This window comes from Myodes glareolus, chromosome 14, assembly GCF_982192425.1.
Source record: "Myodes glareolus chromosome 14, mMyoGla1.1, whole genome shotgun sequence".
Taxonomy (NCBI): domain Eukaryota; kingdom Metazoa; phylum Chordata; class Mammalia; order Rodentia; family Cricetidae; genus Myodes; species Myodes glareolus.
In genome coordinates, this window is record NC_142039.1 from 32,834,781 (window position 1) to 32,858,296 (window position 23,516).

At 39.9% G+C, this 23,516-nt stretch overlaps 1 protein-coding gene across 4 annotated transcripts in view; it reads right to left on the reverse strand.

Moving 5' to 3' along the window:
• Positions 1 to 239: 239 nt before the first annotated feature.
• Hecw1 (HECT, C2 and WW domain containing E3 ubiquitin protein ligase 1) overlaps positions 240 to 23,516 on the reverse strand; it is a 268,078-nt gene continuing 244,801 nt past the window's right edge. For all 4 annotated transcript variants that reach the window (XM_087896436.1, XM_087896437.1, XM_087896434.1 and 1 more), the window contains 6 exons: positions 14,679 to 14,777; positions 14,011 to 14,140; positions 12,362 to 12,508; positions 10,884 to 10,998; positions 7,846 to 8,044; positions 240 to 4,679 (listed from right to left, as the gene is read on the reverse strand). In XM_087896436.1, coding sequence (XP_087752562.1) covers positions 4,568 to 4,679; positions 7,846 to 8,044; positions 10,884 to 10,998; positions 12,362 to 12,508; positions 14,011 to 14,140; positions 14,679 to 14,777 — 802 coding nt within the window. In that variant the 3' untranslated portion in view covers positions 240 to 4,567. The remainder of the gene's footprint in view (positions 4,680 to 7,845; positions 8,045 to 10,883; positions 10,999 to 12,361; positions 12,509 to 14,010; positions 14,141 to 14,678; positions 14,778 to 23,516) is intronic.

A 23,516-nucleotide genomic window follows, 5' to 3' on the forward strand; every position in this document is an offset into this window, starting at 1 on the left:
CTCACAACTTTTCAAATAAAAATGCTTCTTTTCCTCAAAGAATAAATAAAATCTGCTTATATAGGAAGAGCCATATAGTTGGTCTTTTGCAAGCATAATAATAATGAGGTTTATTTGCCCTGGAAGCTGCTATCGTTCTGTGTTGTTTCTTTGCTTACACTTTTCATCAAGAACACAGGCTTGATAGAGATTTTCGTGTGTTACCATAGACTTCTCTTTGCAATAAGAAACGCACTCAATGCCATACCAAAGTGAGTTTATTGACATTCCTTGAAGATGTATGATGGAAGAGAAAGCGAGGCCTGAGTATCACGTGACATTTCTTTTGAAAATGTAAGCAAAATCAGCCCAGTAGTATGGACGTCTCCTGTTAGTGACTAGAACAAAGACTTGTAAACAAAATTGTGGACATTTCCTCAGATAATGGAAGCTGCAGGAAGTAGACTCATGGAACGATATTTACTCTACATACTACCTCTAGGCACCTTGTATCTACTAGAACAAAGGGACTACATGTCGTTAACAGGAAAATAATACTTTCTCTTTTGGACCTTGTGATAGCTGGAATAGTCACCCTGCACATTTATGATACAGTATTGCAGTAGTTTCAATAACAAACACCAAAAGACATAATAGTAATTATAATCATAATAATAACAACAACAAGAATAATAATAAAGCACCACATTTTTGTTATGTAAAGTTCTAACTACTTTCATTTGAAAGTGTTTCATCTTGACTGGGAATACATTTGTGGCAACTTAGAAATTTTCAGAACCCAAATTTGAGACATGGACTGACAATGAGATTGCATACTGTGAGAAGTTTCGTGAGAAACTCAGCTCGCTGGCTTGCCAGACAAACATTCTTACTGCCGAATGACACAACTTCATTATTAACAAGAAAAATATTGAGATATTTCATATTTCATGATTCAAGCTTGCCAAAATATCATTTCGCATTTCATTTTTTCATTAACTTTCCCAAAATCTTTGTGCTATAATAGTGATAGTAGTAAAAACTTATCACAATGTTCTCCAGCTCACGCGCGCAGGATGTCGCAGAGAATTCAGTAGTTCTAGAGTAGTTCTGACTGTGAAGACTCAATTTTTATTGGGGAGATTCCCATCTTCATGTTACTAAATATTGTCTCCCAATAAAGGATGTCATACTCATAAAACTAGATATAAAAATCTTGTTTTGGGGATGTTATGACTTATAAGTGATTATTTTGCAATTGCCTTTATGGAGAAAAAAAGTTAAACTATGTAGGGTCACAAAAGATCTGTGTTACCCAAAGAATTATATCATTTGAGGTGATTTATGTCTCCAACCATTAAAATTAATAGAAAAATTATTTCTGCAGTTATTTCCTTATGTGTAAGTGTATATACATATAAACATATAGTTATATGTATAGTTATGTTTATATGTATATATATTGAAATTATGTGTAATTTAAAAATTAATTTCATATGATTTAAAAAGTGTCTTTTCAAGACTAATATTTGAGCTCCTCTTTTCTTTGATTTCTTTCTTCCTTCCCTGCAAAGCTGAAGTCATATATCGGGCTCTGTGAAGCAAGCCATGTATTTTCTCAGTAACTTTGGTGTTGGTATTGATGCCATTTTTCATTTTTCTAAAATCTTATTGCTTTTCATAAGGCCCTCAACCCTATCTAAGGATCTATTGACAGCTAATGGCATTTGAGAGTCAGTTTCCTTTCTTTTCTCTGCTTTCTCTTTCTCCTTCCTTCCTTCCTTTCTTCCTTCCTTCCTTTTCTTTCTTTTTCAAAACGGAGTCTCACTATGTAGCTCTAATTGTCCTAGAACTCATTCTGTAGACCAGGCTGACCTCCAACTCACAGAAATTTGCCTGCCTTTGCTTTTCACGTGCTGGGATTAAAGGTGCATGCCACTTACAACCCAGTTATGAGAGTCACTTTTTTTTTTTTACACATAAGATATGTTTACATCCTCCAGGGGTTAGCCTTACACTAATTAGTTTATGGACAGCATAAACGGAACTCAATAGGTTGTAAAGGAAAAGATGGCATGAAACTGAGAAGGAACTGAAGTGGATCTAGGAGGAGTTGGGAAGAAGAGTGTTGGATGATTATAATTTAAATACATTGTAAACATTCTCAAATAATTAATAAAAAAGATACTACTGCTGAGGCTGGAGAGATGGCTCAGAGGTTAAGAGCACTGGTTGCTCTTCCAAAGGTCCTGAGTTCAATTCCCAGCAACTCATATAGTTATGGTGGCTCATAACCATCTATGAGGAGATCTGGTACCCTCTTCTGACATGCAGGCATACAGGAAGGCAGAACACTGCATACATAGTAAATACATAAATCTTTAAAAAATACTATTGCTGTTATGCTTGCTTGTTGGGATTCATATAGAGCCTGGCATTAGGATAGAGGTATAACTAAAAGTTAGCAAAAACAAAACAAACAAACAAAAATCCAAAACATTTATCTGAGTTTCTTATTCACATGTAATTTCTAAGATAATTTGTTTCTTTTGTACATTGGTAGACTAAACGGTAAACCAGTTAATAGATTGTCTCATTTTTGTAAATTGTAAAGCTCTCTAGGATCCGCTTTCTACACTTGAACCTACAACTTCCTCGTTTTCAACGCATGGCAAGTGCTAAAAATGCCGAATGCTTGAATAAATGAGTTTTATGTATGTATAAGATGAATTCTAAATATGTTGTTCAATGAGTTAAAGATTTAGTGAAAGTGATTTTTGTAGTCTTTTTGTTCTGAGTTCATTAATAAAGAACAACTCCATTGGAATTTATTGTTTTCCATACTGGAAATATGGACCAAATTTGACCTATTCTTAGGCTGTGTGTCATACAACTTATACTCCAATTTTAGTAAAACTTTTATTTAGACAACAATAGAAACCTAAGTTTCCATTATGTATTCTTCCTGTTTGACAACAGACATACAGGAGCAAGGAGTGTTTAGCATTGTGAATAATTTTTACTAAGAAAATATATTTTAGAGAGCAGGAACATAACACACTGGTGTAATAAGCCACGAGGTGTGGCTTCATTTGAAGCTAACTTTATCTTCTCAGACTTTCCCCTTTATTTTAATATGCTGACTACAACAATGGATATTTAAATAGTTGAGTCTCTTTAGCTTTTCTTTTTCCCAGTGAAGAAAAACACTTTCATTGATGTCATATTTCAGACAACATGGATAACATGGTTACAAAAATAGCAAATGACCATTATGGTTAGGTTTATCTCAAATGTAATCAAGAGGTCAGGCTGTCTGTGGAGCCTGAAAGTGCTTTCCTAAAAACACATTTTCTTAGATATTTTGCTAAATGCTAAAAAAATGGGGTTTTTTTTTGGACACAAGTCAGTATGTCTCCGAAAAATTGCTATGGATGAAGGAGAAGTTTATATTGCCCGTGGTCCCTAACAAGCACCGTCGCTCTCCGCAGCTCCTTATGTGGTTTCTGTGAACATCAGATGTGACAGAATGTGAACACCGTGAGTAACAAAAGAAGAGAAAGAAAGAGTGAGAAAAGTGTCAAAGTTACAAAGAAATAAAAGGTTTACTGGTCAAGTAAATAAACCTGGCTTCAACAAAGGCCATGAGTTCTGCTTGTACTATGTGTGTGAGAATAGATTAACAAAATTCACCTATTTAGATAAATGTCCAATGTCCTGTCCTTTTTCCTGTTTGCCCTGTCACTTTCTATGTAGCAACATTGGAGTTAAAGGTTCAGCCTTCAATCTACAGCAATAACGATTGCTTCCTTGGACATGGCGCACAAGTTTGTGCTTCTTGTGTGGCGAGTGTTCCCCAGGGGTGCTCTCCCCACTATCCCTTTCTCAAGTTGAGTTTATAGTCCTTATAGCCATTGGATTTCCTGATAACCTTTTTCTCTTGCTGTTGTTAATTGCTGGATGTTTCATATTTGCACCATATATCTAGGCTAGTTCTGCATGATGGGACTGATGTCACCTGTGAATTGTGAGTTGAAAGAAGAAAAGAAATTTCTTTGTGGCCTTGGCTGTCCATTGAATGGATAGAATGAACAGGAAATGCCGAGATAGAGAGGAAAAAAAAATCAGTCAGCTCCTAGGTCTGGAAATTATGAATTGGTCGTTAGAAATTATGAAAAGTGATGGTTCGGCTCGGAAGACATGGGCATATAAAAGCATGGAATGCTCGCAGCTGAAATTATCCTTAAACGATAGAAATGGAAGTAAACATTTATTACCATTTCGTCAAGTGTGGCGTGACTCGCACTCGTGTTTCAGTGTTAGGAATGGAGGTATGTGGAGGTGTGCACAGACCTTGAGACAGCTGTTTTGTAGTATTGCATACAGGCTAGCAGTTCATCGGAAACAGAGGAGATAAGCCTGAAGGTTAGATCTTAGAAGAAGGCAATTCTTCATGCACAGCTTTTGCCAATTCTAATTTGCTCTGAAATAAAAACCATGGAATACCAAAGTCAACGGAGGGAAAGGAAGTCATCCCGGAAAGGGTGGTGTCATTGTTCCGGATGATGTCAGGCAAAGTTCCACTTCCTCACTCAAGTCCAAAAGTGCTGGTTTCTTCTACTGCTGTTAACAGCTTTTCATACAACATGGAGTAGGAAGGATATGGTGGGAGATCCAGCCGGTTGAAGCACGTATGTGCCCTGAATGGGGGAGAAAACACTAGTCAGAGTATTTTAAGGACTGCTTCTGAATACATCAATGACTTTAAAGGGGAATCAAAAGTGAGCCAGACAATGATTTAGGCCAACCACAGAACACTGCAAATAGTGAACCATGGCCATTGAGACATGACACGGTCAGGAAACTGGAGAACTAGAAACAGTTATTAATTGCTATTTTTAAGGAAACTATACTAGACTATAACCACAAGAGCAAGCCAATGGCCAGCCTTTTGCCATTATCCTGATTTGAAGTTTAACTATGAACTTAGACGTGAAGGAGGCAGGAACATCATTAGTGCTAATGGATCATTCCTAAGCATCCTTGCCTCGCTCTGAGTTCTGGGCCTTGCTGAAGAGTTAACAATGCTCTGTAATTCTGAGATCCAATTCTCCACGTCAGGTGTGCTCTGAAATAAGCTAAATTCCTCCGTACCAGGATACAGAACACATGTCAACACGAGCTGAAGAGACCCACTCCCAAGAACAGTTTAGTTGAAGAGTCAGTCCTCCCTCAAGCCCTGGAGTGGGGGTGTCTCCCCACCATTGCCATCCCTGCAACCTTGCTCAGACTGGGCTTCCTTCTGCAGGCCCAGGGTCTGCACACTCACCAGTGTCTGCCCTTGACTAGCAATGTTCTTCCCTATTACATGGATCACAGAGGTATAGGAAACGCCTATGTGGATATCCAACAGAGAGCGGAGGATACAAAACCACACAGAGTCTTCTCTAGTAGCTGTTTCCTGCCAGTGATTCTTTGTTTCTATGGAAACTTGATGCTGGTCCTTTGACAAAGCAGGGAGAAGAGTGTTTGGGACAGCTGGAAGTTAATTTTATGCTTTTTTTCCCTTCTAGGTTGGGTGAGCGGTGTGTTGAAATAGTGTTTATGGATCAACCAGCACAGAAAAAAAGACACTAAGCTAAAACAAAATGAAACAAACCCACAAAATAAAAGTAAACTTATTACTCAAATTTTATTTGGGACATGAAGTGTCTGAATTACAAGATCCCCTGGGGAAGTGTTTACAACCTATTCCTGTGTTCTGAATCAAATAAATTAGAGTGTCAGGACAAGCAGCCTCAGCACTCAGAACAGTGCAGATTCTTCAGAAGATAAAGAAAGGGCTGAAGGAAGAGAGAAGGTCTCTGCTGAGGGAGAATCTGAGGAGAGCGTTGGTGTTTTGTCTACCTAACATCCAATCCTGTTTTTGGCAACAACTCCCTCCCTATGCTGTGTTCACATAGAATCTGAGGAGAGCGTTGGTGTTTTGTCTACCCAACATCCAATCCTGTTTTTGGCAACAACTCCCTCCCTATGCTGTGTTCACTCAACCCCACCTTTTCCTGCCTGTCTCCCTCTGCTGTAGGCTTTAAGGACTTGATTGGGAGAAAATATGAAATAGATATCAGCAAAGTTCTGTGTTTACCTAAGTGTCAGGAAGACCAGATCACTTTAAAGGAAGACAACCGAAATACTTTAGTTACTATCACAATATTTGAAGTAAAAGCAAACTCAGAATTGGGCGGTACAAGTACCATAGTGCTGACCTTGGTGTTTATGAAAGACAGAAAGTAGTCTACCCATTGGCCTGTGGCTGACATAATTGGGTGGTATAGTAAGACCCCAAGTGATGTGGGATTTCAACAGTGATACTATTGGGAAACAATAGGACTTTTAAGGTATAGAACCTGTCCGGGTGGTAGTGACACACGCCTTTATACCCAGCACTAGGGAGGCTGAGGCAGGCAGATCTCTGTGTGTTTGAGGCCAGCCTCTTCTACAAGAGCTAGTTCCAGGACAGGCTCCAAAGCTACAGAGAAACCCTGCCTTGAAAAACAAAAACAAGCAAACAATCAAAAACCCAAAACAATCAAACAAAGATGTGGAGCCTAGTGGGAAGAAGTTAGGTCGTTAGGGAAATTTCCTCAAACAGACCCTTGACTATTTTTCTCTCTTTTTCTTTCATTCTCTCCCTCTTCTTCTACCGTAACCCTCTCTCCCAGGCATAAGGTAAACAGGATTTTTCCCATTGTACTCTCCCATCACGATATATTTTACCCTCATTAATCCAAAGCAACTGGGCCAGTCATGGGCTAAAACCTCTAAACAGCCAAAATAACTTTTCCTCTTTTTAAATCAATTTATCCAAGAATTTACTACAGTAATGGAAATCTAACTAACATAGATTGCCATGTAGGGATAGAGCTATATCAAATATGTATCTTTTCTAATTAGAAAATATGAAAAGAGGGAAACGGAGGCCGGGCACCGGAGCAGTAGCTGAGAGCTTTACATCCGGGTCTGCAGGCAGAGGCTGAGACTGTGACTGGGCCTAGTGCGGGCTTTTTAAACTGCCAAGCCCACTCCAGTGACACACCTTGTCCAACAAGGCCACACCTCCTAATCCTTTCCAAACCATTCCACATATAAGCTTATGAGGGCTATTCTCATTCTAACCACCAAAGAATCCATATTTTCTTACGTTTGTCAAAGCAGTATTTATTACTAGAGTGCCTGCCCAGAAGTATTTCTAGTGATCCTTATTTTTTTTTTTTGACCAAAAATATGCTGCCCAGAGTGGAAAAAAGGACCAAGGAAGTCTTGACACTGAAACTCATGGGGTAGGAAATTTAAATTGCCTTTTTAACAAATTTATAAGAGAATAGCTATTTGATAGAATACTGTGTAGAAATTATTGTAGAGACCCAGGAATATACATGATTCCATCTCCATATATTTTAAGACTCATTGGAAAAAATACAACATATAAAATATCTAACTATCCTATGAAGTATCAAGTATGAGATATAGATACGTGTTATATGTTGGAGAGGTTATTTTGGGCTTCCAACATTTTTACTGTAATGATCTTGTCTTTATATTAGATATTCCTCTAAAGAGTATTTAAGTTGAGTTTTGCAAGGATTAGGCAGTCTACATTACCAGCACATGGACATTACAATCAAAATCTGATCAACAATTAAAAGTTCACTAAGAATATAGTATCAGCCCAAGTCTTAGAGGCACCTTACTTACATCTTTAACTAATAACTCAAAAAGCAATGACTGGCAAGCAAGAATTCTATCTTATAAGATGATTACCCAAACTCAAATAGCAAAGCGTGCAGGCTGGTGGGAGCTCTGTACCTGGGAAGAGATGTAATTTTCCCCCACTTCTCAATGCAGAATCGTCGAAGTCCATTGCTTCCCCGCAAAGCTGCGAAACCTTCATAGGGCACACTCGATGTTCCTGTCACAAACTGGAGTAATCTCAGTCTCTGCTCATTATTGAACCGTTCCACCGCAGCCCAGAACCAGCGGATCACAAGGTGGCTGTCATGATAACCTGGTTAAAAAAGAAAAGAAAAGAAAAGAAAGAGGTGGTGGTGAGGAGAAAGGGAATGTGGAGAAAGGAGGAAGAAACAGATGTGCTAACTGAACCATAGCTTGGAATCTTTTGATTCTGCTGATAACGGCATTTAGATAGGCAGGTCTGAACTAATTTATACAACTTGGTCAAGTTTTAAAACAAGCAGTTTTAGATAATAGCAATTTTACAAAAGAGCTGGGTATTTGAGAAGTTTCTTCTGAGGTATTTATTTAAACAACTGCAATACAACCTAAAATAGCCCAGCCTTATATGAGTGTAAGTAAGGAAAAAAAGGTTCAAGAAAGACAGACCATCTTTGTTTTCTTTGTTCTGATGTCTTAGCTCTTGGAAACAATATAACATGGAGAATCTGGGCTTTAAGATCAGAGAGAGATAACATGCAAAGCTGGCTGAAGATGATAGGTTCCCTGTAGTCATGACTTCCCCACAAGAAAAGCTTGTATCCACCACACAGTTGTTCTCTGAGTCATCCTGGGCTGGGGAGCTGCTTTAAGGCACCATTGAGGAGGCTAGGCTTGAGAGATACAATCATGACAAGGGAAGAAACATTCGAAGAGGAGGGAGACAAAGTGGGTAGAAACTGAGAAAGCTTCATGAAGGAAGCAGGAATGTGTTTGTGTAGTAGAGCAAAGAGAAAGAACATTCTTAGCAGAAGAAATAGATAATGAAAATGAGAAAACCACGAGGCATCATGAAGTCAGCTCACACAGATGGATATCTGTAGGGTCTGGGGGTCAGGGGATACTGGGACCTTAGGAGTCTTACTGGGTCAGCAGAATACTTGGGCCAGCAGCAAATATCCGATTTGCATGGCAATTTCAGGCGGGTTTTACAACTGATTGAAGGAGGTTGAGTTGGTGTCTGAAGCACGATTAGTAAAAACTGAGAGACAGAGAAATTGGGGTTTAACCTGAAAGTCAGAAAAGTAAAACAGCCAGCCACTGGCTCTTATCTCTACCTCAGTATGAAATGGCGATCCTGCCTCCAAGAATCTCAGAATGAGCCTGAGCCTGAGAGCTATCTCCTCCCACTTTATAAATCTCTCTAGTTCTGGGATTAAAGACATGCGCCACTACTACCCAGTTTCTATGGTCAAGTGTGTGGCTACTGGGGTTAAAGGTGTGTGTCACCACTGTCTGCTCTGTAAGGCTGACCAGGGTGGCTGCTTTACTCTCCCATTCCCCAGGCAAGCTTTATTTATTAAAATGCAAATGAAATGCCACTACAGGTGTCCCCTTGGTTTTTCATCCCCCCCTCTGTTACATCGGTTGGGATTTCTCTCTGATATTTTACCTAAAAAGAGAATTTTTGAGGCTAAATCTTAACAAAGTCTTCTGTGAGTAATAAGGCTGTGTTTTGGGGGAAAGATAAGGTCTGATGCATCTGGTCTGATGCAAGTGATATTTGCCAGGGTACAGAGGTATCCATATTCTGCATTAAGGATTTCTTATGCCAATTTCATGTTGAAATAGTATTTTGGACATATTAAATTAAAAGACATAAATTGAAGTTGCTTGTTTGTACTTTTTCTAATATGGCTATTAAAAAATTAATTAGTGCCAGGTGTGGCGGCACATGCAAAACTTAGGCTGCAGAGGAAGGAGGATCTTTGTGAGTTTGAGACCAACTTGGTCTACATAGTGAGTTCCAAGTCAACCAAGGCTTTATAGTGAGACTGTATCAAACAAACAAACAAACAAATGTAAGAAAGAAAGAAATTCAAAACTACACACGTGGTTCATATTCTTTTTCTACCGTAGATGACTAATCTAAAGTTTCAGGTGTTCTGGGGCAATAATCCCTACAGTCAACATGGAATATTCATACTGTAAGAATCACAGTTTGTGTTGTTAAGAAATGGTGAATATAATATGAACAGAGTTGAGAGCCTTAGAATTTGATTAATTTTGATGTAGACCAAAGGAAAGCTCACACATGACTCAGTAAATAATTTCTTAAATTATGAAGAGAGGTAGAGGGAGGGAGAAGGAGAGAGAGAGGGAGAGAGAGAGAGAGAGAGAGAGAGAGAGAGAGAGAGAGAGAGAATAGTTAGAACTCTGTGGAAGCAAGCATGGGCTGAGGGAAAGTAAGCTAAAATTCTCAGGAAGCGAGAGATCTGTCTCTGACAGAGCACAGACTACTCAAGAGCTCACACATAGAAGGTGTGTAGTCTGTGTGTTCTCACATAGCCACGCCAGAAATTACTGTAGTCTGAAAGAAGTTCAGTTAGAAGCTGTGCAAATAACTATTTTGTACAGAAATAAGGATAAGTCTTTGAAGGTTTAAAAAAGTGATAAACAGGGTTCAGGATACTCATTAGTGATACAGCATTTGCCAAGGAAGCACCAGGCCTTAAGTTTAATCCCCAGAACGGCAAATGTGTGAACTATGCAATGGACTACGACTTAGTTATACAAAGGAATGAAATACTGGATCATGCCAGAACATGGCTGAATCTCAAAAAAGTACATTAAGTCAAAGGAGGCAGACACAGGGACTGTATTTTGTATCGCAGTACTTATATGGTATTTCTAGAACTGGCAAGTCCGCAGAGGCAGAGCAGATGCCAGGTGTCTGAAGATGGAAACGAGGGGTGAGAACAACCGCTCGATGGATAGAGCCTTTCTTTAGAAAGTATTTCAGACCCGGGTAGAAGCCACTGTTATGCAAAATTTTGAATGCACTACATATTATTGAATTGTTTATTTTAGGATGGGCCAGTTTCACACTGGATCAATTCTATTTCAACAGTTTTTCTTTAAAACATTTCTTATGAAAAGTGCAGCCGACTCACCTCCCCGGTACTCGGTGTTATTCCTCCAGTCGTTCAGGTCGATTTCGGCAGTACCAGCAATCACCAGCTCCAGCTCCCTCGCGTCAAACACGGAGACGAGCCTCGAGTCTACCACCTGGAAGACAGTAACATCAGCACCCGAGGAGGTTGTAGCCATGGTTATTGGTGTTGCTGTCAGGCTGGGAAAGTGACTATCAATTACCACTCACCCTTGGAAAGGCAGCCATTTCCAAGTTTAAGACTATGACCGTTCTCTGAACATTCATCTCTCCTATCTTACTCACGTGTTATAATCTTTACCCCCAGCTCTCTGGAGCCTTCAATGATGTAATTGCATTATAATCTCAAAACACTTTTGAAAAACAGGCAATGAGATCATGAGGCCCTGAGGCAGGGTTAGTGCCCCTAGAGAAGACACTCAATCATTGTCCTTCCCACTGACAGGAGGCAAGAAGCCGTCACCCGGAACCTAGGTCCTTAGCAACAGAATCTGCCAGCATCTTGATCTTGGACTTGCCTGTCTTTAAGATTGTGGGAAACGGATTCCTGGTCCTTAGAAGATGCCTAGTCTCTGCTTTTTACTTACAGAAGCCCCAGTGGTAGTCACCGACTAGCATTTTAGAACACAGTCCTTTGTGGGCTGGGAACAGAGGGGAAATCCAACACTTCTTACCATTTCAGACTCTTCCTGATTTCACTAACAATCCCGACTTGATTTTCTGAAGTCATATTTACCTTTTCAAGTAAGCTTGCATGTCTTTCTCATGAAATTGTCATGCATTTCTTGCAGCTCCCTTCCTTTCCCTCTTTCCCCCCGTTCCTTGCCCTCCCTGCTAAGGACTGGGCAGCCCTATTGGGTACGGCTTTCCATCTTCGGCCAGGTCCGCCAGGCTCAGCGGATTGCCTTCAGTGCTGCCCGCTTTGGACCAACAAGTGGCGGACACTGAATTAGAAAAGAAACTTCTAAACTGAATTTCTAAATTGAAGTATAATGACACCGTTTTGGGGCATGGGAAGTCTAGCAGCTGTCTGTCTTCTCAATTTCCTGCTTAGCCTGACGACATGACAGGCAGCAAGCCTGTAGAAGAACGGACACCCAGCGGGAGAGGCTAGTGCTCCCTGGTGCTTCTGCTTTGCTTTGCTTCAGTGGACTGAAGGAATCGCCATATCCGCATAGCTGCCTAGGAAACACTGGATGCTTCCTCACCTGGTACAACAGGGCCAAACCAATGACAATTCACTGAGAATATTGAACTTCTGACAGGGCTTGCATTCATGAAGAAGTCTGGCTCTCCATCCGTCCGGCCCAGCTACACATTCCACCCCCGTCTGAGCGTGAGATCGTAAACCTTGCCTCTCTTGCTTCTTTCTCTCTGTTTCGAGCTATTGAGGTTTTGCTCCTCACTGAGCTCCAGGAGAGGCACAGGTTCCACAGCAGAGCCCTGTGGCCCACTGCCCTAGGACACCTGGGGTCTTACCTCGTAGAAGCCTCTCACCAAGGCCTCGGTCTGCTGCACGACACCGCGCTCCACCCGCCACTTCACCATCCTCTCAATGTACTCCTTTTTGTTCTTCTCAGTCACCTGCGTGTTGGCGCCTCCGGACTTCAGCTCTCTCTCTGTTACCTTGCAAGGAAACGGGAGGGTCGTTATGCCTATCAGTCAGCTTGTCTCCCGAGGAGACATTTTTGGTTAGGACGACAGCACAAAAAGGCCCTTTTCTTTCCCTGGAAGTCACCAGGAGAGTTTTCGTTGTGGGAACCCCATTTTTTAAACATCTTAGAAGAGCTACAGTCTCAACACTATGGCCGGGTATTTGATGCCTCTGAACCTCAATTAGAGCAGCAGATTGCGGATGTTACACGGCAAGCCCTTCCCAGAGCGCCCAATGAGAGGAAGAAAAGCGGAAGCAGGTAGAAAGGTTTGTTTTTCCAAGCCGGCTGCAAACACTGCTAGGAAGCAGAACACGAAGGAGCAGAGCAGTCTCCATTCGGCATAAGACAAACTCATCAACCGGGAGCTAGGATCTGTCTGCTGCCTTTCATGTACTAGAGGTATAAAGATATACTCCATATGTTTTTCTAAGCTAACACACACACATAAATATACACATAACACATACATATACAGCATATACTCTGTTATTCATTGTCTTTTTCTCAGGAAAATATATCTCAGAAATGTTTTATCAGTTTAGATATCATTAACCTATCCTTTGCTGTTAGCAGTGTTCTTTATTTGTGTTTTATGACTTAGTCTGAGATTTAAATGACTGGAGAGTCTCCTACCCACTTGGCCAACAGAGTTAATATTATGTTAGTAAATTCTTGCAGCAAATACATGGAAAATTTCTTGCTATGTAGTCTTGAGACCTATGCATACTGGAGGACTAAGTGGACGAAGTAAAAGAACTATTACGTAGTTTTGAAGATACAGAAATACCTTGTATCTTATGGTATATTTGGATTGTTTTCTGATCCATGGTTACATTTGATTTTCAAAACGCCTGCATAGGGTAGAGCCATATCATATTGTAGAACCATCAAAGTGATGGAAGGAAGGAAGAGCCCCTGGCAGTGCTGCTCAAAAAAGAAGTCCTGGGGCTGGGGAGGGGGCTCGGTAGGTGAAAGCACTTGCTGCTCTTGCAGAGGACATTGGTTTGAACCAGTGAGACTCCTGTTATTTAATTTAAAAATAAAATCCCATTAACGTATGAGTCAATACTCCTATACCTAAAATTGCATATATGAGTACATGCAATACAAAAGGACCGGCAGTAGGGGCAAACCAGATCTCTGGTCACTAATGTCATTAGCAACATTGCTCACAATAACCACTAGGATGACAGAAACAGATCCTTGTTTGAACTATCTAGAGTCAAAATTACAAAAAAGAAATTATCTGCTATTTCCCATGAGCTAGGGGGTGGGAGGAATTAAAGGGTATAGTTTATTTGGTAGAGTTTCAGTTTTGCAAGAAATTCTAGAGATTGGATGCCAAACGATGGGAATGCACTTAAGAGCGCTGCAGTGTGCACTTAAAACCTTCTAAGATGGCTAAGCTTTGTTTTTTTAGCTTTAACCATAGTAAACAGCAAAATGTCTTTTCCAAGTCCACATTACACAAACCTGTCCAAAAACTTCTTCATTAACGGTGAAGGTGAGGTCGAGAATATCTGTGATGTTATTGTCCTTCATCCACTGCAGACTCTGGTGGAATTCCTCATCTAAATATTCTAGGTCACTCAAATCACAGGGCCTGGGAGAGTCAGAGGCAGCAAGAAAATGAGTGAGCGAAGGTCTTCCAGACCTCATTCTAAACATGATTATGCTTATTTTTTAATAAAGCACAATAGGTTTCATAATTACTTGATAATTCTGAATACATTGATGAAGCAGTAATTCAATAGTTTTAACTTATTTAATAGTTTCCCTTTGAAAAGAAACTACTAAAGTTTCAGTCATAAAATTGAAATAATTATTGACTCATAGGTAACTAAAAAACAAGTCAGTTCTACTCAACAATGTTCACAATGTTGCCATTGCTATATAAATGAACTAATGTCCATTATACAATTTAGTTAATAGAGTAATTTCTTACAACTACATAAAGTCTCCCAATGCCATTTTATTACACTAAAAGGTATGGAAAATGTATATGCACTCAGAACAAGAAATAGATGGAAACTTATTAGAAATGGTTGGAGCCAAACTGGCCAAAAGGGCAGAAACATAAGGGAGGTCAGCGCTGTCATCTTGCAGAAAGCCTGGGCAGAATCATCCTACAGGACACTTACAGCTTCAGGAGTCCCTTGTAGAAGGGCCTTGTGAAAAAAGCATCCAGGAGATACTGATGGATCAGAGCCAGTCCCAGGATACGACCGCTAAATCTGAACCTGCAACACAGATAAGGCAGGGAAGTGTAAGAGTCAGCAGGAATTTACATTACTAAGTTATCTTAATTTGTACTTTTTTTAAAATTTGTATTTTTATTGAAGCTTTATTTATGGGAATCGAGGTTGAACCAAGGGCATCACATGTCCTAAAACCTGTGTTGGACCACTGGGCATCCCTTCACCCAATTCAGTGAGTTCTGTATAGTATTCATCTTAAACAGCTCAATGAATCTGCCCATTGATGATATAAGGAAACATCAATTCTTCTTCATATTCTTTACCATAAACAATGGTTGTGTGGTTTGGATGTCCTAAACAAAACCTTCTGTGTTCCAAGATCAGACTACTTTTATTTATTTAAGAAGAGGAAATGCTAAGGAAGGGAAATTGAGGAATCTGAAATATAAAACCCAAGTTAGATCCAAAGAGAACCTAGATCCATGAAAACAGAAACCTGTCTCTCTGAACAATGTGTCCTTGTTTGTTTAGATATTTTATAATGTCACTCCATGCTGGGAGGTGGAAGCTTGACTATCAATCACAGATGGCAGTTAGTATTCAAAGACAGTGGGAGACAGTTCCACGCAATCACAATGTGATGACAGGGAACCTGACCGGCCATTGTTATTCAATATTACCAGCTTACACAATCAAAGAATAATGTGATTGCTAGGAAGAACCGGTCGTGTAGACCCTGTCACCCACAGATATAAAGGCCCTTACTGATTTCAATCTTTGTTGAAGTAACTTGTTTTCTAGACATTTTTCTGGAGAACTGCTTGACTGAGTTGCAAGGCTACCTGTAGCTTGCCCTCATGATTTGGCTGCTGTATGAAGTTTCCTGTCTGCCTGGTCTATCATCCTGTGGCTTACTTGCTATGAAGGCTTTGCTCTTTTTGCAAAACTGTGCTATACCTGTTTTCTTTCTAATTAGGTTTTCACCTAACCATGGCTCCAGAGGAGGTAGGCGGCATATCAAAGGATCTAGCCACCACTATGGCTTAGGAGTGTCTAGGCCCTAGTGGGGTTACAGTAGTCCTCCTGCCCAGTCAAGTGACTCTTCCAAATGGGTTTGAATCCTTAGAATTTGTCAGGAGCTGATTTTGCAGCTGATTTTTGTGTTTGTATTCCTGAAGATACTACAGTATTTGCAAACTCTGAAGACAGTGTGCGTGGTTTTGAGGCAACTTCTTTACCAGGTGTTCATGCATCTGCCCTGGCCCTTCAGCAATGGTGTTTGTAACATCATATTGGTGACATGACCATACAGGTGAAGATGATTAAGAAGAATAAATCAGAAATAAAAATAATGTAAATACAAAGTACCTATAAATGTCCTCCTAAATTGCAGGGGCCCTCTAATAACCCAGGGAAGAAAAATGGCAATGACAGCACATAGTAAGAGTATGTAACATATAAACACATTAATAGAGAATGTGAGTGAGACATCCCCAAGTGACATTCACACTTATCACTGACATTGAGAGGATTTTAAAACCACAGATGATAAACCTGATGAGGTGACACATGCCTGCAATCCCAGCACTGGGGACACTAAGGAGGGAAATCATGGGTTCAAGGCCAAAGTGGGCTGCTTGGTGAGACCCTGACTGTTATGGTTAGACTAATTGTTAATTTGACACAACCTAGAATCACTTGCATATCAATGTGAGTATCAATGAGAGACCTTCTAGATCAGGTTAACCTATGGGGATTATCTTGATTGCCTTAATTAATGTGGAAGATATAGCCTAAAGTAGGCAGCACTACTTTCTGGATTGGAATTTTGGACTTTATAAGAGTTTGGGGAAGTACCTGAGTATTTAAGCAGTTAATTCCTTTCTCCCTGCTCTTGAGTGTGGATGTAATACAGCTAGCTGTCTAACGTCCTGCCACCTTGATTCCCCTGCAATAATGGATTGTAACCTAGAAATACAAGCCAAGCAAAGCTTTTATTCCCTAAGCTGTTTTTGTCACGATATTTTATCACAGCGACAGAAATGAAACTAGGAAATCAATTCAAGAAAGGAAGAAACAATACTATAAGGCAAAGCTGCTTTCTTTCAAGGACCATGTTTTTCAGAATGCAATCAGACAAAGCAAACAAGGACAAGAAACAAACGTCAACGAAGGACATGAAGGCACAACAGGAAATAAGTAAAACCAAGCAGTTCCAATAAACCTCCTCCTGCCCTCACAAGCGATGCTTCAATTCCAAGTGACAATCTGGCGTTTCTTACCAGTATTTACCGTGCACATTTAATGGTTTGTATTCATGCTTATTTATGTTTCTAGAATGAAGAAATAGAGGTGAATCGATGTCCATTTCCTTCCTTTGCCCAAGCGAGTCCTGAGTCAAGGGACAATACCTGCTTTGACAAGCAAGGCTGTGCCCACGATGACAAACCCTGTAACCATTAGTTCTGTGTACTTATGAATCCTATACAGGCGATGGTGAATCATAGCCCATGTGAATCCATGATGAACTTCCATGGATTGAGAAGTCAAGAGGGCAACAGCAGCCACACCCACTCTGTTGGAGCTTCACAGGCATGTGGAGGCAGGGAGTACCTTGGTTTCTTGGAGCTCCTGCCTTAGAAACATGACAGTGACATACAGGCAGGAGCCACTGCATTTATTTGCTGTTGACATTTTGTGTAAGGTGAGGACCCACTTCATTCAAGAGCTCCTTGAATTGACTATTCTTTGCTAAAACGATGAACACAGGAAACGTAACACTCACGAGTTTTGGGTTAATCCATATGCCACAAGGCACAGGAACAGGTTAAGAAAACAAAAAGCAAGGAATCCAGCACAACTGCTTTGTCAAGGTTACCCAAAGTCCAACATGGCCTTTCCTGCTCAAAGCTAAAGAAAACTCTGCCCACTGAATTCCAGGTAAGACAGAGAACTAGGAACTATCAGGGTGTGAATGAAAAAGGAAGAGTATCAGAAGAAGAAAAATGTGGACTCAGAGAAAACAAGGAAGACCTTTAGAAACTCACAGAAGGAGAGTAGACAACTGAGGAGGACAGAGGGGCAGAGAAGAGATGCGCCGAAGGGAAGGGAGCCAAGAAAAGCATCTTCACTATGGTGAGATGATACTGACATCTTTACTCTAAGACAAGCCTCAAGTCCACTTGCGGCTCTCGACCCAGCAGCTTTTCTGGTGGACCAGGTCAGCCCCAGAGGAGAGTTCACCAGGGGACTGTGGCTCATTTCCATCTTCGTGTTGTTGTTAAACTACTTTATTTTATTTTTATACTTTGAAATTCATAAACGTATACAGTGCACCTTAATCATAGGTGCCCCATACTTCCTCCTTGTAGGCTATCTCATCTTCTAACTCATAATCTCAAAAGAGGATACCAATTAAAAAAAATAAGAGGACTTTAGTATAATTGTATCATTTCCTCCTTCCCTTTCTCCTCCCTCCAAACTCTTCCACATAACCCCCCCCCAGCTTTATTTCAAATACATGGCATCTTTTTTTTTTTATTAATTATTGACACACACACACACACAACCACCAAGTCCATATGCGCATGGTTGTGGGGTCATGCACTGGCCTCCTGGGCATACTGCCAGGGGCAACACTTTCTAGAAAAGTGAGCTTCTTCCCATTGCCATCATCAACCACCAACAGATCCTCAGCTCGGGGTGAGGCCTTAGGAATACATCCCATCTCCATGCCGGAATTTCTGGTCAGTTTATTTTATTCACGTCTTGGGCAGCTAACCAGAGCTGCTGTGAGTTTGTATGTGTAATGGAGAAGTCATGTCTAAAGGACAGCAGTTCACAGCACCCCTCCTCCAGAAGGAGCCTAGTACTTAAAACCAAGCTACCCTGGGGTCTGATGACCATGAACAAAAACAACCACAATTCAGGAAGGTGCTTAATCTGCCACACCCTCAGGATGAGAAGAATCTCTGAAGACAGTTGTGGAATGAGAGAAGGCCAGATGCCAGTTCAAAAACTGAAAGCTGCTGGAAGCGTGGCCCAAGAACTGAAGTTACAGAAAAGGGAAGATCTGTTCCCAATGTCTAAAGTTACAGAGAAAGGAAGATCTGTCCTCAGTGCTTGAGAACAGAGTTCATTGGCTGGGAATAACTCTGGAGTTTGATAGCCTGGAACCTGAGGTCAGCAGTTAGATCAAACTCTAGAGCCGTATATGTTCCATGAAGTTCCCTGGTAGAATTAAACCAACTCTAGAATTTCAGCCGACTACTTGACGTACACAGCCACATCTCCCTGCCTCTCCCCTCCTCTTCATCATCGGTAACATGATAACTTCTAATATTCCCAACACACGTAAGAGACACTTACTGACTAGCACACTAGCCACTCAGGTAATACTTGGGAGACTCAGATGAGAGAGACCATCCATACAGACTACAGAGGACATGTCTTCAGCGGTAACTTGAGATGCACAGAGAAGGAAAAACAAAGTAAAATCAGCCCTTATGGGTATTGGACATGTGTCTACTACAGGCTTTGCAGAAGCATAAATCTTCAGGAAGACAAGAATGTATCAGTACAGCTGACATCCCCTCCCTGCATATATCTGTCAGACTTCAACTTTCTAGGAGCCAGAAAGAGGCCGCCTCAACACTTCTTTTGTTGTGTGTATGCCCCTTATGTTCCTTCTTCCACATCTTTTTTTTCCTTTTTTTTTTATTGATTTCATTGAGGTCTACAGTTTTCTCTGCTCCCCTCCCTGTCTCTCCCCTTCCCTTCAACCCTCTCCCATAGTCCCCATGCTCCCAATTTACTCAGGAGATCTTGTCTTTTTCTACTTCCCATGTAGATTAGATCCATGCATGTCTGTCTTAGGGTCCTCATTGGTGTCTAGGTTCTCTGGGTTGTGAATTGTAGGGTGGTTTTCTCCTACTTCCACATTAGATTAGATCCACATATGTCTGTCTTAGGGTCCTCATTGTTGTCTAGGTTCTCTGGGACTGTGAGCTGTAGGCTGGTTTTCCTCTTCCTCCACATTTTATAGTAGTAGTTTGACTTCATATTTTTGATTTTGAATGTTTATTTTTTGATGACTTCACACGTTATCGTATTTTATTTTTGTTCTTCTTCATGCTTTTGCCACATTTTGCTCCACAAATTTTTATTATTGAACAATTTTTTTCCTATTTTTATTTTCGGTCCTTCAAGTTTCTCCCTTTTCTTACTACTGCAAGTTTAGTAATATTTTGACTGTATTTTTCTGTAAAAGATATTTTATGCTTTGATTTTATAATCATTTTCTTACATTCATCTAATTTTGCTAACATTTTTCATTATATGGCAATCTTTTTCTCAGTATTTCTTTTTTAATCTTCCGTTTTTTCCTAATATCTTGCTTTTTCCCTCTTCCCCCTCACACCATTCTTCTCCATGTCTCTTGGCAGTTTTCATTTCACTCAATTGAACTTGTTTCTTCTCTGTGTTTTTAGCTCCTCCCTGTCTTTCCCTTCATTTACTACTTCAACATTTGCTTAACCCTTCATTAATTGACATTTTCTTCTTTATGGCAATTAATGGTATAACAATGGGTCTTGCTTTATTATAGGTATATTTCTATATATTACATGCATGGTAATGTTGTTATCACAAAAGTCTGTTTTTTTCTTCTTGAGTGGTTTTACCCAAAGTTGAACCCTCATGGGTGTACTACTCGTTAAGAAACTTCCCAAATAAAACTGGAAGAGATATCCAATCCAAAAGATTCTAATATAGTAACTAGGAACATTAAAGGCAAGGCAACATGATCACTCTAAGAAATAACATTTTAACAACTGATTTCAAAGATAGTGGAAATGGTGAAATTCCACATGACGATCTTCAAAGTTTGTTAGCAAAAATGACCAATGAACTCAGTCTAGGATCTAGAGGGGAATCCAGGAACACAGAGGAGAAAGCCAGTTAAAATGAAGAAGTTTTGTATAAAGAAAGGGTCAAAGGTCAGCTAAGTGGTAGAGAAATTCAGCCAGGAAACCTAATCTACCTATCTCTCTATCTCTCTATCTCTCTCTCTCTCTCTCTCTCTCTCTCTCTCTCTCTCTCTATCTATCTATCTATCTATCTATCTATCTATCTATCTATCTTTATCTATTCATTCTTCTCTCATACAATGTACCCTAGTTGCAGACCCCCACTTTCTCCTCTCTTCCCAGCCTCCTTCCCAATCTCTCCCAGATCCTCTGCTCCTCCAGGGAATCTAAATTTTAAAAAAAGCATAGAAGGAGATGTTGGAAATGAGAAACCCCAAGTGAGTCAAATAAAAAACAGGGGAAAGATCTTCAATAGACATGCTCCAGCAGAAGAAAGAATATCAGAGATGGAGACAAAGATGGAATACTGCATCTAGATACCAGCAGCAGGAAAATAAGTGAGTATGCTCACAATATTCATGAACTCTAGGATATAGTCAGAAGAAAATAATTAAGAATTTGAAGGATAGAGGAATGAGTTGTGATAAATACTACAAGACACAAAATTTAACTGATAAAACTATGGGAGGAGAAAATTCAAGTCTAAAGAAATAAATGATCATTGAAATACAGTCGATATTTAGAATAACAAAATGATACGACCAGAGAAGAGCCTATTTATATTATAGTAAAGATGCAAAAAAATACAAAGTCTCAACAGAAAAAATAACTCACTTACCAGGGTAGAAACATCAGAATAGCATCAGATATATAACCAGATGCTCCCAAATTCAGTACTGCATGTAATGATACATTATAAGTTCTGAATATAAAGAATTTCAAACCAAGACTGCATTATATCCAGCAAAGCTAGCTGTTAAAATTATTGGAGAAAGAAGCCGGGTGGTGGTGGCACACATCTTTAATCCCAGCACTTGGGAGGCAATGGCAGTCGTATCTCTGTGAGTTCAAAGCCAGCTTGGTCTACAGAGTTCCAAGATAGGGTCCAAAAGCCACACAGAGAAACCCTGTCTTGAAAAATCAAAAAAGAAAAAAAATAATGGATAAATGAGAGCATTTTGAGACAAACACTAACTAAGGCAGTTCATGATGACCAAACCACTATTGCTGTAGGGAGTTAAAGAGTCCCCCAGAAAGCTAGACATAGGTCTATCTCATGATCCAGCTGTATCACTCATAGGCATACATCCAAATTACTCTGTATCCTACTATAGAGATACCTGCTCATCCATGCTCATTGCTGCTCTATTCACAATAGCTAATAAATGGAAAGAATCTAGATGTCCATCAACTGATGGACAAATAATGATACAAATGGTGTATTTACACAAGAGAGTATTATTTAGCTATTAAGAAAAATTATGAAATTCACATGTAAATGTATGGAACTGGATATCATCATGCTGAGTAAGATAACCCAGAACCAGGAAGACAGATATCACATATTCTCTTATTTGTGAATATTAGATTTGAATTTTTAGATAAGTGCATCTAATTTGAAATGCACATAGAGGACAAGAAATTCATAAGGATTATAGGAAGGGGAGGCTTTCAAGGGAGGGAATACTTAATAGTGATATAAAGAGGAAAAGTGAATAATGGAATAGGAAGGGTTAAACTCCAGTGGGTTATGGAAGGGCAGGGTAAAAAAGGTCATATTAAACTGGGAGGCATAATTAACTCCAGCGATCTTTTGAAAATATCACAGGAAAAATTAATACTGTAAGAATTCCTTAAAATATAAACACACACACACACACACACACACACACACACACGGAACTTAAATAGAGTTACCTTATAATGGGGCAATAATGCCTTTAATACATACCACAGGTTAGCACATTAAAAAGTTCAGTATCAGGATTAAGTTATCTTTATTTCAGTTGTTAGCTAGTGAGGTCCTTTAGACTCCCAAATATTATAAGCAATTGCCATTTGCTCTTGACTACCTTTGAGAACTTGATGGTAAGGCCCTATTGCTGAAGACACCATATATTTAGGTCATAGATGATGGAGAAACTAAGGTTGTACTAACCTGGAAGCCTCATTCCTACTGACTAGCTCTGAGTGCTGGAAGGTGCTATGCATCCTACCAGAAGAGAAAAGCAGTTATCACTCATCAGTGATGAGCCCTGTGAGCTGCAATAAAGATCTGCCTGGCGAAGGATGTCCATCGGTGCCACAGTGGAGTGACTGATGGAGGAGTAACTACCTTAGTAGTAGCTCTCGTTAGTCATCTCAATAAAAACCCATTGGTTCACAAAGTTGATCATTTGTGCAATCTTTGTCTGCCATGGCTCCCTTCCTAGGATGAGTAGATATATGAGTGCCTCGTCTTCTCATGGAAAATCTGTTACATAATATATGCCAATGTCTCTACAGGCTAATGATGGGCTTAGAGCATATAAAGGAATCTGTCTGTCTTGATGCTCCTCAAAGTTTTTCTAGCCAAGCTACTAGCAATTCTGCAAACAAATGTGATCATTTGGCTATGATGGAGGGATTAATGAAGGAAACTATACATTCTGTACATTTAAACTTAAATTATGAAAAGTTAAAGTGACTTTAATATTTTATTTTAAATTTCTTCTCTGCTTCTTCTCCTGCTTCTCACCTCCTCCTTCTCTCCCTCCTCCTTTATTGTGTTCTTCATTGTTCTCCTTTTCTTCACCACATAACTATTATCAGAGTTAATAATATCAGTCAATCAAATTGTACAGTTGGAAACGTTGACTCTATTCCACATTTTAAATTCTCTCTCATCTCGGTAGTCATTTCTACTACTTCTCTC